Source organism: Pseudonaja textilis, chromosome 2 (assembly GCF_049901715.1).
Source record: "Pseudonaja textilis isolate UNSWEBS1 chromosome 2, rPseTex1.2, whole genome shotgun sequence".
Classification (NCBI taxonomy): domain Eukaryota; kingdom Metazoa; phylum Chordata; class Lepidosauria; order Squamata; family Elapidae; genus Pseudonaja; species Pseudonaja textilis.
Window position 1 is genome coordinate 5,447,741 of NC_141991.1, and position 16,913 is coordinate 5,464,653.

Genomic DNA, 16,913 nt, shown 5'->3' on the forward strand with positions numbered 1-16,913 from the left:
GATCACTGCCTTTATATATCATTAATCTTACCCTTGCACGCGTAATAGGCCCTTTCAACATATATATATAGAACATACACACATACATGTATGAAAATTATGCATGTTAGATATAAACATTAATATAAATCTATCTAAGTAAATTGAATCAATTTCCTTCAATCTTCATTCTAACATGCATAATTTTCATACGTGTGACATATATGCATGTTTATAAAAAATATTCCGTACCTCAGTTAAATTTCTCATCTATATAAACATCTATCTAAGTAAATTGAATCAGTTTCCTTCAATCTTCATTCTAACCTGCATAATTTTCATACATGTGTTTCCTACAGAATATATATATATTCTGTACCTCAGTTAAATTTCTCATCCTCTGTATAAATATTTTTATAGACATATATTTAAGCAAATTGAATCAATCCATCCATCTCCATTGACTCTTCCTGTCAGGAGGCTGCAAAAGGAGATCACACAACCCCGAGATATTGCAACCGTCATAAATATGAACCGATTGCCAAAAATCCAAATTTTGATCACGTGACCATGCCGGGGGGGGGGAGAGAAATGCCACAACGGTCACGTCAACTTTTTTCAGTGTCGTCGTAATTCCGTTCACTAAACGAACGGTTGCAAGTCAAGGGCCACCTACCAATCAGGAGCTACCCACAGTGTTTTCCCAGAATGCTTTCCTTTCAGAAGGGGCAACAGGCCCCCAAAGATTCGGACACCCAAAGGCCCTCACCCAACAGCACCACGTGTCGGTCGCTCTCCTGCTTTGCCTCTCTAAGGGGGGCTCTCTGCCAGCTTTCCAGGGGAGCCTTCTCGGTCAAATGGTCCTTCTCCAGGAGGCTGATGGCCTGAAACAGAAGAGAGGCCCCCAAGCCCTTCAGTTTAGCAAGCCGGTTTCGGGACACGCTGGCTGAGCAACACCTCTGGATGCCTTTGGATCTATTGGGTGACCCTGTGATTTTTCCTGGCCGTGTTGGCCAACACTGTTTCCCTTGCCGCTGCCTCCGCCGCCTCCTCCTCAGGGCTGAGAAAGAGGGACTGGCCCAGTCACCCCCGACCCAACCTCATGTCCAAAGCAGATCTTGTTCCCTTTGGTTCTTCTAACTCCCAAGTATTCTTTCTATAACCTTCGTTTTCTTTCTCCTTCTTTCTTTCCTGCCTCCCTTCCCTTTTTCACCCTTCCTCCCTCCCCTTTTTCTCTCCTTCCACTTCCTTTCTTTTCCTTTCCTCTTCCCTTCTTTCCTTTTATTCCCTTTTCCTTTCCTCTTTCCTTTCATTCCTCTTTCCTTTTTTCCCTTTCCTTTCCCCTTCCTTCTCCTTTCTTTTTCCTTTCCCCTTTCCTTTCATTCCCTTCCTTTCCCTTTCCTCCTCCTTTCCTTTCTTTCTTTTCTTTTCCCTTTCCTTTCATTCCCTTCCTTTTCTTTACACTTTCCTTTCCTTTCTCTTCCTTTTCCTTTCCTTTCTTTCCTTTTTACTCTTTTCTTTTCCTTCCTTCCTTTCCTTTCATTCCTTTCCTTTCGCTTCCTTCCTTTTCCTTTCCTTCCTCTTTCCTTTTTACTCCTTTCTTTCCCTTCCTTTTCCTTTCCTTTCCTTTCTTTCCTTTTTACTCTTTTCTTTTCCTTCCTTCCTTTTTCCTTTACTTTCATTCCTTTCCTTTCGCTTCCTTCCTTTTCCTTTCCTTCCTCTTTCCTTTTACTCCTTTCTTTCCTTCCTTCCTTTTCTTTTCCTTTCCTTCCTCTTTCCTTTTTACTCCTTTCTTTCCCTTCCTTCCTTTTCATTTCCTTTTCCTTTCCTTCCTCTTCCTTTTACTCCTTTCTTTCCTTCCTTCCTTTTCATTTCCTTTCCTTTCCTTCCTCTTTCCTTTTACTCCTTTCTTTCCCTTCCTTCCTTTTCATTTCCTTTTCCTTTCCTTCCTCTTTCCTTTTACTCCTTTCTTTCCTTCCTTCCTTTTCATTTCCTTTTCCTTTCCTTCCTCTTTCCTTTTACTCCTTTCTTTCCCTTCCTTCCTTTTCATTTCCTTTCCTTTCATTCCTCTTTCCTTTTACTCCTTTCTTTCCTTCCTTCCTTTTCTTTCCTTTCATTCCTCTTTCCTTTTACTCTTTCCTTTCCCTTCCTTCCTTTTCATTTCCTTCCTCGTTCCTTTTACTCCTTTCTTTCCCTTCCTTCCTTTTCCTTTCCTCTTACCTTTTCTTTCCCCTTTCCTTTTCTCTCCTTTCTCTTTTTTCTTTTCCCTTCCCTTCCTTTTATTCATCTTTCTTTTTTTTTCCTTCCTTTCCCTTTCCCCTCTCCCGCTCCCTTCTGCCCAATCCCCCAACCATCCCCTTCTACCTCTCCAGAGAGAGAGAGAGAGAGCCTGGGCTCTCTTCCCTCCTTCCCCCCCCACCCCCGAGGCATCCCTCTCACCTGCTCTTCCTGGGCTTTGCTCTCTTGCTCTCGCAGCAGGAAATCCTCCGCCAGGATCACCGCCTGGGTGCAGGTCAGAGGGCGGCACTCCCGCACCCAGCCCTGTAGTTCTGGGGGCAGGATGGCCAGGAACTGCTCCAGCACCACCATCTCCAAGATCTGCTCCTTGGTGTGCTGCTCCGGTTTCAGCCACTGGTGGCAGAGCCTTCGGAGGTGACGGCAGGCTTCCCGAGGCCCGTTGGCTTCCTGGTAGCCGAACTGGCGGAAGAGGCAGCACTCGTCGTTCCAGCTGACGGCCTGTTGGGCCCGGGCGAGCCTGGAGCCTTTCTGACCCTGAAGCCTTTTGGGGGGCTCCATCCGGTGGGTTTCTCCGCTCAGGCTGATGGTGAGCTGGGTCCCTCTCTGGGCTCGAGGCTGCTGGGGGCAACTGGCTTTCCCTCGGACGGAGGCCAGGGAGGAGCGAGGGTCGCTTCTGGGCAGGGGCATCCGAGGCTGTGGGCTTCCCCCTTCCAAGGAAGGCGCTTCCAGAACCTTCAGGAATTCCTGCAGCTGCGATTCCCACCGTTGCTGCAGGTTCCTGCAGGGCTCCGGGGTGGTTTTCTCTGGATCGGCCCTCTCCCAGAAATCGTGGATGCGGCCTGTGGGAATCAGGCGGGAACCAGGCCCCACTCCCTTCTCTTTTGTGGGCCCCGCCAGGAGGCGCTCTCCCATCTGCGTCCCTTTCCCTGGCTCGGCCTTCAAAGGACTCGGAGCCGATTTCTCCCTGAGCTCTGCCGCCATTTTCTTTCTCTGGCCTACCACCGACTGGATCGATGCTTCTGCTCGGCGATGGCAACGCTGGCCCTGTCTCAGAAGAAAATTAGCACGGAGATCAAAACCAAAGCCGCTTCAATGCCAGCAAGCTTCCTCCCCACCCTCCCCCAAAACTACTGGAGAAAAGCAACCAGGATGATGAGGGGACTGGAGACTAAAACATATCAAGAACGGTTACAGAAACTCGGCACGGCTAGTCTAGTGAAGAGAAGGACCAGGGGAGACAGGATAGCGGTCTTCCAATATTTGAGAGGCTGCCACAGAGAGGAGGAAGGGGGTCAAGCCATTTTCCAAAGCGCCTGAAGGCCAGACAAGGAATCATGGATGGAAACTGAACAAGGAGAGATTCAACCTGGAAATAAGGAGAAACTTTCTGACAGTGAGACCGATCAATGGAACAGAAATTGCCCTCAGAAGTTGTGGGGGTTTTATCACTTGAGACTTTCAAGAAGAGATTGGACTCCCATCTGTCAGAAATGGGGTAGGGTCACCCGCTTGGGGGGGTTGGACTAGATGACCTACAAGGTCTCTTCCCACTTTGATTATGTTCTCTGCGAACATCAGATAGAATATGAGACTAAAGCTAGCAATGGAGGTGACAGGGCAGAGACCTGGCACCCACCCAATTCCTTTTTCTAAAAAATAAAAATATTTGTATTACCCTTCCCATTACGATAAGCCTTTGGCAACTGGGGTGCTCTTGAGGTAGCCAGTTCTGACTTCCCCTCCCAAATTCTGGTAGTTGAAAGCCATGTTTCAATATTTGAGGGGACCCCTATGAAGATGAGAGGGGTCAAACTATTTTCTAAACTAAAAGTTTAGAACTTTTGGGACTTCTGGTGACGTCCCGACTTGGCGAGGTAGGAGAACTTTTATTGTATATCTAGGGAAATATTAGCTGAAATACAGTAATCAACTTAAAGAACTGACTGGGATTATAATATTGTTATGTATCTAAGCACAGTTGAGTGATTCTTTTTTATCCGTTAAACAAATAAAGAACTGATGAGTTATTGAATTTATTAAGATTAGACATTGTATTAATACAAGGCGAGGAGAACATTTAGAGTAGTAATAATTAAGGTGGGCTCGGAAGCATGAATACAGAATTATTAATTGATGATAATTTTTTTTAAACTAAAGGTGTTAGGAAATTAGATTAAGTAGACAAATAGTAGTATAAAATATTAGATAACCGAGAAAATTAAATTGTAAAATATGGATAAGGTTGATGGTAGTTGGCAATACGGCTTGGGAAAATATATTTAGGATAGTGGAGGAACAACAAAGAATTATCAAAGATATGACACGTACAACTGCCACTATTACAAAAACAGGAAGAAAATTGGTATCAGCAGCAACACCATCTACTCCCACAGTAACACTGACTCAAAAAACGATTGAAGGGATTTTGGCGCCAGAAAAATCTACAGTCCAAACTAACACGCAATCGGTTCAAACTACATTACTAACTATTCAAAGCACGATGCTGGCAATGCACGAGTCGATGTCTAAAAATCATACAGAAAGTAAAGCAGAAAGAGAAACAATGAAAGAAAAATTAAAAAATGAGTTAGGAGAAATGAGAAGCAAATTTGGATGGGAAGATAGATCAAAATACAGGAATTAATTAAAATAAATGAAGAGAAAATTAAAGAGATTGAAAAACCAGCTGATTAAACGGAAAAGAAGTTGGAAGGCATGGAACAAAAAAGAGACAAATGAGACCCCGACTCATCTCGAGATGGATAAGGTCTCCTATTATCACAGATTCCAGAACGTGGAGGAAGAGAACTTGCCGTTAGTGATGGCAGAGATATTGGCATAGCTCTTGAATAGAGATAAGAATGAGATGGTGAATGAGTTGTACACAGAATGTACACGAGCTACGCTAGATGGCACAGGCTCCCCCGAGAAGTGCATATTAGATTTGCAAGGAGGCGAGTGAAAGATATAATTTATAGAATTACAAGAGATGAAGGAATAAAATATAAAGAGAGAGAAGTGATTGTTCTAAAACAGGTGCCGAGAAGAGTTTGAGAGCAGAGGAGAGATTGATTTCTCACAAATTATTTAAATGAAAAAAAAAATATACCTTTTAGATGGATTACCCCAGAGGGTATCTTAGTAATATGGAAGGAGAAAAGGGTGAGAATAGATAGCTTAACTAAAGCTCAAGAATTTTTTGATCAAATAGGAGAAATAGAGGAAGAATTGAGCAGCAGAGATGATCACGAGACCTCGAGACAAAAAGAGTTACCACTTAGAAGTAGGGGGAGGAATAAAGAGAAGGAGAGGAAAGGAGGTGAAGAGATACTTGGAAGAAAAGAAATAGGAGTGAGGACCAGAAGTCAAACGATGAGTAAAAGTACTGAGGGATAGAAGCAAGAAGGGGAATGGATAAAGGAGTGGACTTAATATCTATAAATATTAATGGGTTTAAATGATCCAATTAAGAGAAAAATAATATTTTTTAAGTTAAAAAAACAAAGAACTGATATAATTTATATACAAGAGGTTCATATTAGGATAAGTGATCAAGGATATTTACTAAATAAAAAACTGGTGAAAATGTATTCAGCATTGGTGGAAGGGAAAAAAAGAGGGGTAGTACTATATATAAAGGAGGACATAGCCTCAAAATTGATTTATAAAGATGAATTGGGAGGAACAGTAATGGTAGAGGTGGTAATACAAAATAAAAAGACACTATTAGTGGGGGTATATGCCCCCAATAAAAATCAAGGTGAATTTTACAAAACTTTATACGAGAAATTAATAGAATTTGACAATTCAAGTATTTTGTATTATAGGAGATTATAATGCAATAATAAACAATAGCCAAGATTATGCTTGTGAACAAAGACAATATAAGAAACAGAACACAATGCCTAAGAAATTTTTAGAGATGGTGGAAGAATTAGAAATTAGTGGATGTGTGGAGGAAGAGGAACCCAGCAATATCACAGTTCACTTTCTACTCCTGCCCACACAAATCATGGTCCAGGATAGATATGGCCTGGGTAAATAGTGAGTTATGTAAGGAGATCCAGGATATAAAGATTTTGGCCAATACGTGGGCAGATCATAACCCGGTACAGATAATCTGGAAAAATAGTTGCTACAAAAAAGGTAGATGGACACTCAATTCGCAATTATTGAAGGAAGAAGAATATATTCAAAAAGTTAAGGAAGAACTGACCAGTTTATTTAAATATAATAAAAAACAGGATACCTCATTACAGAATCTATGGGATACAATGAAGGCATATTTAAGGGGAATATTGATAGCCTTTATAGCAAATAGAAATAAAGAAAGGGAAAATGGAAAGCTCTAACAAAAAGAATAGAGAAAATGGAAAATAAGCAAATAGAAACCCCGGGGGACGAGCAAATTAGAAATGAATTAGCGTTAGTTAAACATGAAATGAATATTTTAGACCAAGAGGAATTAAAATATTACTATATACAAAACAAAATTGCTTTGAACATGCAAATAAATCCGGTAGGTGGCTGGCATATAAATTAAGGAAAGAAAATCAGAAAAAAACGATATATCAATTAGAGGATAAAATTGGAATAATAGAAATGGATTTGGAGAAAAAAAAGGAAATCGTAAGAGAATATTTCGAGGATCTTCATAAACAAGAGGAAGTTGACTTAAATAAAATAGAAGAATATCTGAAAGAAGGAAACCTGTATCCATTATCGGATGATAAAAAGGAGCTGTTTAATCAAGAAATAACCTTAGATGAACTGATGGCTGTGATTCAAAAACAAAAAAGAAACAAAACGCCAGGTCCAGATGGGTTACCAAATGAATTATATAAAGAGATAGGCGTCATATTAGAGAACATGTCTGCAATGAGGTATTACTGGAAGCTAAAAGTCCAGAATCATGGAAGGAAGCTCATATAGCACTGATTCCGAAAGAGGGTGCAGATGCCAACCAAATAAAGAATGATAGACCAATATCCCTTTTAAACTCAGATTATGAAATTTTTATGGCGGTGATCGCGGAAAGATTAAAGTTAGTACTTAGTAACAAAATCCATTTGGATCAGAATGGTTTTCTTCCCACGAGGCAGATTAGAGGTAATACAAGAATAATAATAGACATATTAGAATATTATGAAAAACATCCAGGAAACCGATTGTCCTTGGTCTTCCTGGATGTGCAAAAGGCCTTGGACAACTTAAATTGGGACTTTATGAAGAAGCAGATTGACTTGACGAACTTTGGAGGTAATTTTGTAAAAGTGTTAAATGCAATTTACGCCACACAAAAGGCTAATGTATTAATAAATGGAGAGATTACTAAATCATTAAAGATAAGGAAGGGTGTCAGACAGGGATGCCCTCTTTCACCTCTGCTTTTCGTAACAATTTTAGAAACTTTGTTGGATAGAATTAGATCAAATAAAGAAATTAAAGGAACTAAAATTAAAAGTCAAGAGTATAAATTACAGGCTTTTGCAGATGATATGGTTTTTGTTATTATAGAAGACCCAACAGACTCAGGACCAGCTTTACTAAATGAAATAGATAAATTCGGTAAATTAGCAGGATTAAAAATTAATAAGGAAAAAAACTAAAATGCTAGTTAAAAATTTAACAAATAGTAAACAAAAAAAATTGGAAGAAAAGATGGGATTACAAATTGTAAATAAGATCAAATACTTAGGCATATGGTTAAGAGCTAGAACATTAAACCTGCGGGAGGATAACTACACCAAATTACTGAAACAAATTGAAAAGGATTTGGAAAATTGGAATAAGATGCAAATATCATTATTAGCCAGAATAGCAACAATCAAGATGAATGTTTTACCTATAATATTATATCTGTTTCAAACAATTCCGATACTATTGGATAATTTTTTTTTCAAAGAATTTGATAATTGTGATGAAATTTATTTGGGCAGGAAAAAAAACGAGAATAAAAAAAATATTTACAAGATAACAAAAGCAGAGGTGGATTTGGACTCCCTGTCTGGGAGATCTAATATAAAGCGGCGGCATTAGCATGGATAAAAGACTGGATTAGTCCGAGGAACAATAGAATATTAAAATTGGAGGGTCACGACTTACAATTCGGTTGGCACGCATTTTTGTGGAACCCGAATAGCAAAAACAATCTATATTTTACTAGACATGTACTCTGAAAGTCTTTAATTAAAATTTGGGCTGATATTAAAAGAAATCATTATACTAAAATTCTGAGGTAGTTTTCAACAATGGAGGCAATGTTTCATTTAAACACGATGGATATCAGTAAAAAAATTAACTGCCATCAAATATTAGATAAAGAGGGAAGAATTAAAATGATACAGGAACTAGAAGCACAAAGGATAGTCATTGATAATTGGTCATATTTTCAAGTAAAATTGAGATATAATAAAGATGTAAAGGAATATGGAATTGTGGTAAAAGATACGCATTTAGACAAAACACTTTCAAGTCCTGAGAAAGGGTTGATCTCTAAACTATATAATTATTTATCAGAACATGAAACGGCTGAGAGAATTGTGAAAGGATCTGTTAGCCTGGGAAAAAATTTTTGGTTATAGTATAGATCTAGACGCCTGGGAAGAAATTTGGCAAGAAAATCTCGTATTAACTAAATCAGTAACACATAAGGAGAATCTGTATAAAATGATGTATAGATGGTATCTGACACCCCCTAGATTGGCCAAAATATTTCCGACAGCAAATCCATGCTGGTGGAAATGCAAAGGGAAATTTGGTACTTATTTTCATTTATGGTGGACCTGTCCTGAGATAAAGAAATATTGGTTAATTTGGTTATCTGGCCATCCACTTAATAACAGCGGCACGGATTTCATTAGCACAATATTGGAAGAAACCAAATGTACCATCAATACAAGTTGCTATTCAAAAAACGTATGAGCGTGCCCAACTGGAGAGGCTCACGCTCAAAATCAGTGGGAAGGATACAGATTACTACAGGATATGGGATAAATGGTACAATTGGGTAGATTATAAGGGGAAAACTTGCAAATGAACACAAGAAACAAATTATATTCAGCTGTCTATATGAAATGTATAAGAATAACAAAGGTTTTAAATCCTCTTTTCTTTTACATTATTATATAATTACTATATCTTCTTATTCATTATTTAAATATGAATGTATTATTAATTCAATAGTTATAAACCAATGAGAAGATTACTAGAGTATTGTGGGTTACTTAGTGATTAAGATGTGATAGTAAATGAAAATGCAATAAATATTAGTTAGTACTGATTATTAGGACTTATCAATTTCAATACCAATGTAAAGAGGAATGTGTTATTTACATACTATCGTTTTTGTATTTTTTAAATTTGTATGTTTTTAATTCTTGTAAACAAAGTTTACTTAAAAATAAATAAATAAAAGTTTAGAACTTTTAGTTTAAAACCAAACTAAACTTTAGAACTTAAAGCAACAAAAGGCAAGATGAGAAATAATGGATGGAAACTAACCAACCAAAGAGTCCCAAAGGTGCTTTTTTCAGGAGGCAACTGGACTTTGACTCATTTTGAAGACGTTTTCACTTTTCACCCAAGAAGCTTCTTCAGCTCTGACTGGATGGTGGGGAATGGAAGCATTTATATTCCTTGCAGACAGCTGGTCATTTGAATTCTTTTTAGAGTCATTGAGGCCACTTGGAGGTTTATCTGTGTCCTCAGGGTCACCTGAGTAGTGCAAGTGGTTCCTATATTCTGCAATTTTTCTGGAAATCTATTCATATAAATCTCCAAGTGGCCTCAATGACTCTCTAAAAGAATGCAAACGACCAGCTGTCTGCAAGGAGTATAAATCCTTTCCCTTCCCCACCATCCAGCCAGAGTTGAAGAAGCTTCTTGAATAAGAAGTGAAATGTCTTCCAAGAAAAATCAGAAAGTCCAGTGGCCTCTTGAAAAAGCACCTTTGGGACAACCTTGACCTGGATAATGGAGAATCTCCACAGACATCCAAGGTCCTTTCCAATTACTGCTGTTGTGACAACTGCCTTGCAAAGTAGGCCAGCTGAGAATCTACCACAGCTAAGGAGACATGAACCAGGCTCTCCTTAGCGCTAATCCAATACTTTTCCAATACTTCTGAGATGACGAAACTCTGAGGTACACAAACATTCAAAATGGTGGGGGGGGGGAGAGTTGTGTAGCTGTTTTGACCCACTCACCCCAAAATCCAAAGCCCAGGTATTGCTAACCTGACCGCTGCTCTCATTTTTGTATTTTTCAACAGCTTGGGGGGAGCACAGCTACCATTTGTAAATGCTCCAATACTGGAAGTTTTTAAGAAGAGATTGGACAACCATTTGCCTGAAATGGTATAGGATTTCCTACCTAAGCAGGAGGTTGGACTAGAAGACCTCAAAGGTCCCTTCCAATTTGTTCTGTTCTATTCTTTGCTACTGTACTGTATTCTCAGTCATCTAGCTCATGGCTGTCCCAAAGATGCTGTGTTTTTTTTTTTCCCCAAAAAGGCAGCTGTTCTTTCTTGGTTTTTCCTTGAAGATGTTTCGCTCATCATCATTTCTGAAGAAGCTTTTTTGGCTGAGAGTCAAAACTTCTTCAAGGAAAAAAGAAAAAGCCCAGTTGCCTTTTGAAAAAGCATCATTGGGACATAGCTACCTTTTTAAAAAAAAGAAAAATCCTTCCCCTGGGAGTATCACACCCCTCCGAACAATTCTGCCTCTCTCTATTGCAGGGCTCTCCAAACTTGGCAACTTTGGAAGACTTGTGCACTTCAACTCCCAGAATTCCTCAGACAGCATAGTCTAAAACTTCTTGACTTCAACTCCCAGAATTCCCCGGCCAGCATAGACTAAGACTTGTGGACTTCAACTCCCAGAATTCCCCAGCCAGCATAGACTGAGACTTGTGGACTTCAACTCCCAGAATTCCCCAGACAGCATAGTCTAAAACTTGACTTCAACTCCCAGAATTCCCCAGCCAGCATAGTCTGATACTTCTTGACTTCAACTCCCAGAATTCCCCAGCCAGCATAGTCTAAGACTTCTTGACTTCAACTCCCAGAATTCCCCGACCAGCATACTTTAAAGACTTGTGGACTTCAACTCCCATAATTGGCTGGGGGAATTCTGGGAGTTGAAGTCCACAAGTCTTACAAAGTTGCCACGTTTGGAGACGCCCGCACTGCTCTATTTCATCCAGCCCGTTCCGACCCAAACTTCTTAAAACTGCGGGGCTCAGTAAGCTGAAACATCCCCCACCCCCCACCCCACCCCCAGGGTTCCAGATCTTTCTTCTTCCACATCGGCTGCCTTTAGGGGAAGAGGGCTCCACCCTGCGGAAGAAACCGGGAGACTTTGAAAGCAAAGTCTTAATTTTAAGCAAGCCACGATCGCCACACAAGCCACGATCGCCAGCCTGCAAGCCTTCGGTAGAACTTTGCCACCTTCCCCCACCCCTGAAATCACTTCGCGGGGTTCTTTGGGGGTCCTCCCCTCCCCCACCTCGCCCCAGATCCCCTTTTTTCCTCCTTTTTCTTATTTTTTTAATTATTATTTTTGTTGCAAACCCTCTTCGTCGTTGCATTTCAGCAAAGGGTGCAACCCGCGTCCCCCCTTTTTCCTCTCCCCGGTTTTTCACCGCCGCCGCCGCCGCCTGCAAGCGGACGAGGAGCGGCAGCTGGCGGCTCCCTCTCCCCCCCACCAACCCGCGCCCTTCCCGGGGTTGCTGCGAGAGAGCAGCCCGGCCTTCTTCTTCTTCTTCCCCGGCAAGGCAAACTTCCTCCCTCTGAACTCCCACCCGGCCCATCCAAAGAACGGGAGCCCCGCCCGGTAGAAAGAAAAGTCCGGCCACCTCCGGGCTCCTCGTCCCGGAAGGCGCCGCCGCCTCCCCGCTGCCCTTTTGCACTCACCCCGATCTCCCTCCCACGAGCTGGGAAATTCAAAGGCCACTTTCCCACGGGAGGCGGGGCCGGAAGTGACCGGGACTGTTTACATCCCGCCCTCCCTCCTCGCCGCAACTTCCTGTCCTCTCTAGGAAGCGGGTGGGGGTGGGGTGGGGTGGAAAGGAGGGCTGGGGTTGAAAAGGTTGAAAAGGGGAAGGAGGAGAGACAGGCGGGTTATATTGTAAGGCAGGGCGGGGTCTCCAAACTTTAAGGCTTTGTGGACTTCAACTCCCAGAATTCCTCAGCCAGCACAAGACAGCCATGTTGTGGCTCTAAAGCAAGGGACCTCCAAACTGGGCAACTTTAAGGCTTGTGGACTTCAACTCCCAGAATTCCTCAGCCAGCATGACAGCCATGTTGTGGCCCTAAAGCAGGGGGCCTCCAAACTTGGCAACTTTAAGGCTTGTGGACTACAACTCCCAGAATTCCTCAGCCAGCATGACAGCCATGTTTGGCCCTAAAGCAGGGAACCTCCAAACTTGACAACTTTAAGGCTTGTGGATTTCAACTCCCAGAATTCCTCCTCTAGTCATGTTAGCTCAGGAATTCTGGGAGTTGAAGTCCACAAGCTGTCAAGTTTGAATATCCTTGTTCTACTCCAACTCCCTGCTCAAGTAGGAGAACCTATAACATGTCAGACAGGTTGTTGTTCAGTCTAAGACCTAGAGTATTGCATCTAGTTTTGGTCACCACACTATTAAAAAAGATGTTGAGGCTCTAGAAAAAAGTGCAGAGAAGAACAACCAAGATGACTAGGGGCCTGGAGACTAAAACATACGATGAACAATTGCAGGACTGGGCAGGGTTAGTCTAGTGAAAAGAAGGACTAGGGGAGACATGATAGCAGTCTTCCAATATCTGAGGGGTTGCCACAGAGCTGAAGGGGTCAAGCTATTTCCCAAAGCACCTGAGTAACCAGTTTACTAACTTATCAACTGCAGCGATTCACTGAACAACTGGGACAGGAAAGGTCATAAAATGGGGCAAAACTCACTTAACTGTCTTGCTTAGCAATGGAAATTTGAGGCTTAGTTGTGATTGTGAGGACTACCTGTATACATGCACGCTTGAACTGTTGCCTTCTGGCAGAAGGTACCGAACAATTAAAACTCGGACCACATGTTTTCTGAATAGTTTTTATCCCAGAGCTATAATTGCACTTAACAATGAACTTAAGGACAACCATCAGTGAGCTGTTGGACAATATTACTTGGTTTGTTGTGTGGATGCTTGTGTGTTTTTAGGGGGTGGGGAACCTTGGCAGTTGGTGAAGTGTTTGGGGATTGTCGTGTGTGCATGTTGGGTCTAGTCTCTAGGTGTTGTGTGAGTTTTGTTGTATGTATACTGTGTACAATGACAAGAATTCAATCAATTCAACCAATCAATGCCACACAAGCTCCATGGGGAGGGGATTTGGACAAGTCTCCTTCCTCAGCCCCAGAACTAGTAACAAATAGTGGGGAAGGGTTGAACTAGGAATGGGGAGACCATGATTCTGGGCATTTTAAGCTAGTCCTCCCCTCAACACCAGAGAAGGGAGGAATTCAGACCTAAGGGAACCTCTGCATAAAAATGATGGAAAATATTAAATTTTGCCATACAATTCATTTTGAACCTGTAAATCTATATTTTACAAGCAATAGCAAAGGCAGGCAGTGGATTCACTCACACCCTCTAAAAATTTCCACCGGTGTCAGGGTTAGTTTTAGGTGGGGCACAATTTTTTTAAAAAAAGTTTACTTTTTTCAATCATGAATTCATGGAACCCAGTTGAGAAATGGTGCTCTGAACAGTAACCAAGTTTAAAAAAAAGTTCAACCGCTACCACTTCCTTAAATAGTTTTCGAAATAGTGTGTGTGTTTAGGTCTTTATTTTGCTATGTGCCAACTTGCCGCAATTGTGATTTTCGTCACACATCTGCTTCTTATAGACTGCACTGATTTTCCAAGAGTGGATTACCTATCCAAAACACAAAATTCTTTCTAAATCAAATTTACACTTAGGGCAAAGCTTAAGCAACAACACGAAACTCCCCATGGAGAAATTAGAAGGGAAAAACGTCATTCTGAGACTGCCACTATACACATCTACTAATCAACCTAAACTAATCTGATCTACTAATCTGATGTGGACTTTGTTCTCCAGAGATCCTTCTGGCTCCCCCACCCCAACTGATGACCTTCCAAAAAATTTTGAAAACCTGATTCCCCCCCTCCCCCCTCCCTCCCTAGGATTTGGGACAAGGTGGCTGCTTTCCAGCACATCAATTCATTCTCTTTTCCAAACACATGGCCGTCCGCGTCTTGCTTGGACTACGACTCCCGAAATGCCTCGCGCTAAGTTGGAAGACGCAGCGAATCGCAAAGCCATTCGAGGCGCCGGTTCGTGGAACGAAAAGGTTGGGGACCACGCAGGGGAGGAAAAGAGAGGACTGCCCCACCCCACCCCTCCGCGCAGCTTCTCCTGAGGAGGGGACACTCTAGGAAAAGGAGGAGGAGGAGGTGGTTTTTCCTTTCTTCTTTTAACCCTTCGCAGTCTGCGCTGCAGAAGAAACCGCAGAATGACAAATCCATCTCTTCCTCTTCTTCCTTAGTAGTTTAGTTTAGTTTAGTTTAGTTTAGTTTAGTTTAGTTTAGTTTAGTTTAGTTTAGTTTAGCTTAGCTTAGCTTAGCTTAATTTAGCTTAGTTTAGTTTAGATTAGTTTGTCAAGCATGTATGAGAAAACAAGTATAAGTATGAACATAGCATATAAACATATAAGTATAAACTGGTATACATAATAAATGCATAAGCACACAATTGTGCCTACCGTCCCTGTCCTATTGTCCCCAGTTATTAGTTCCCATTTCTTGTATTTAAACTTATGTTTATTCTTGTTTCTGTTAGATTGTAAGCTTTTGACAAATCAAATAAAATAAAATGAGTACAAATAAATGGGAAGAGTAGGACAGGGATGGTAGGCACGCTGGTGCGCTTATGCATGCCCCCTTACAGACCTCTTAGGAATGGAGTGAGGTCCATGGTAGATAGTTTTAAGATTAAAGGTTTGGGAGTTTGAGTCAAAAACAGTCAGGCAGTGAGTTACAGGCATTGACCTCTCCGTTGCTGAAGTCATATTTTCTGCAATCGAGTTTGTAGCGGTTTACTTTGAGTTTGTATCTCTTGTTACTTTGGCAACTTTGTGAGTTATTGTGGTTGAAGCTGAAGTAGTCATGGAAAAATTATCCTTTTGGGTTCAGTTCCAAGTGGGGAAAAAGACTCTGAAAACACGGAGGCTGCTTGGAAAGATGGTTTAATGGTGGACAGGATCACATGGCTTGGAGCTCCAAAGTGAAAAGGATGATCACGTGGCTTGGTGGGCATGGCTAGGTGGTCATGTGACTGGGTGGACATGGCCAACTCGACATCACTCATGGCAAGGTGAGGTGGCACCTTGCCGTGAGTGACGTCGAGTTGGCCACGCCCATGCGATTTGTGCGAACATTTGTGCATGCACAGATAACCGCAACACCGACCATCAGCCGTTTCTTAACTCAGCTGAGGCGCTGCAATTCACTCTGCTGTGCGAATCACCTGAGCTAAGAAACAACAGAATATAGGAGAGGTGAGAGGTGTGATGACTCGGGGCGTAGCACAAAAGCAACAAAGTCACAGAAGTAGGTAAAGTCCCTTTAATACCTCCAACTTGGCCCCCAATGTCCAGTTATCTCCGGCTGGAGAAAAAACTCTCCCAGAAATTCAGTCCAAACCCAAAGTACATATAAATTATAAATAAAAACCAACACAAACCACGCTGCAGCAATTAATGAGACAGGGCAGGATAAAGAATTTCAGACTTCAAAAGATAACAAAACATACGCAGTTGGGAGGACGCCAAACCCAGATAAGACTTGATAAAGAAAGGTAATTCACGCTTTGCTTCCAGCAAGGTGCTGTGCGCAAACGCCATTTTTAAATCCTGTTTTCCCAGCTGCAGCTAATGAAGGGAATCAGGGCCCTTTCCTCCCCTGTAACCCACATAACTCACGTTGCTCCCTTCTCTGTTCCTCCCTGCGTGACCTAGGATGAAGAGGTGGTGGCCCTGGGTCTTCCTCTGAATGCCCAGCCAGACTGTGCCCTTCCCCAGTTTCTTCCACAGCCACCAAAAGTGGATCACAGCACCCCAGGATACCGCAACCATCATAAATGTGAGTCAGTTGTCAAACATCCAATAGGAGCCATGGTTGCTCAGTGGTTAGAAGGCAGTTGTCATGCTCTTGTTGGAGTCTGATTCTGAGGGTGAGATTGAGCAGCTGAGAAAGAGTGGGAGTGTGGCTCCGGTGGCTGTGGAAGAAACGGGGGAAGGGCCCAGTCCGGCTGGGCATTCAGAGGAAGACCCAGGACCACCCCCACTTCATCCTAGGGCACGCAGGGAGGAACAGAGAAGGGAGCAATGTGGGTTATGGGAGAGAAAAAGGCCCTGATCCCTTTCATTAGTTGCAGCTGGGAGAACAGGATATAAGAGGGATATTTGCACATAACTCGTTGCTGGAAGCAAAGCGTGCATTATCTTTGTCAAGGCTTATCTGGGTTTTGGCATCCTCCTAACTGTGGGTGCCGCATTATCTTTTGGAAGTCTGCAATTTATCATCCTGGCCTGTCGTGTTAATTACTTCAGCGTGGTTTGTGTTGGTTTTTTTATTTCTTTTTTTTTTAAGAAAAACTTCATTAATTTTACCATTAAAAACAACACATCTACAAATTAGATGG

At 41.9% G+C, this 16,913-nt stretch overlaps 1 protein-coding gene across 3 annotated transcripts in view; it reads right to left on the reverse strand.

Annotated features, from left to right (window-relative positions):
• LOC113450222 (uncharacterized) overlaps nucleotides 1-16,913 on the reverse strand; it is a 29,602-nt gene that overhangs the window by 12,297 nt on the left and 392 nt on the right. Inside the window, exons 1-3 of one of the 3 annotated variants that reach the window (XM_026721390.2) lie at nucleotides 12,131-12,190; nucleotides 2,419-3,261; nucleotides 749-863 (exon numbers count right to left, since the gene is read on the reverse strand). In XM_026721390.2, coding sequence (XP_026577175.1) covers nucleotides 749-863; nucleotides 2,419-3,198 — 895 coding nt within the window. In that variant the 5' untranslated portion in view covers nucleotides 3,199-3,261; nucleotides 12,131-12,190. Of the gene's footprint in view, nucleotides 1-748; nucleotides 864-2,418; nucleotides 4,037-12,072; nucleotides 12,191-16,913 lie in introns of those variants that run through there. The other 2 variants (XM_087928239.1, XM_087928238.1) reach the window with 2 other exon arrangements.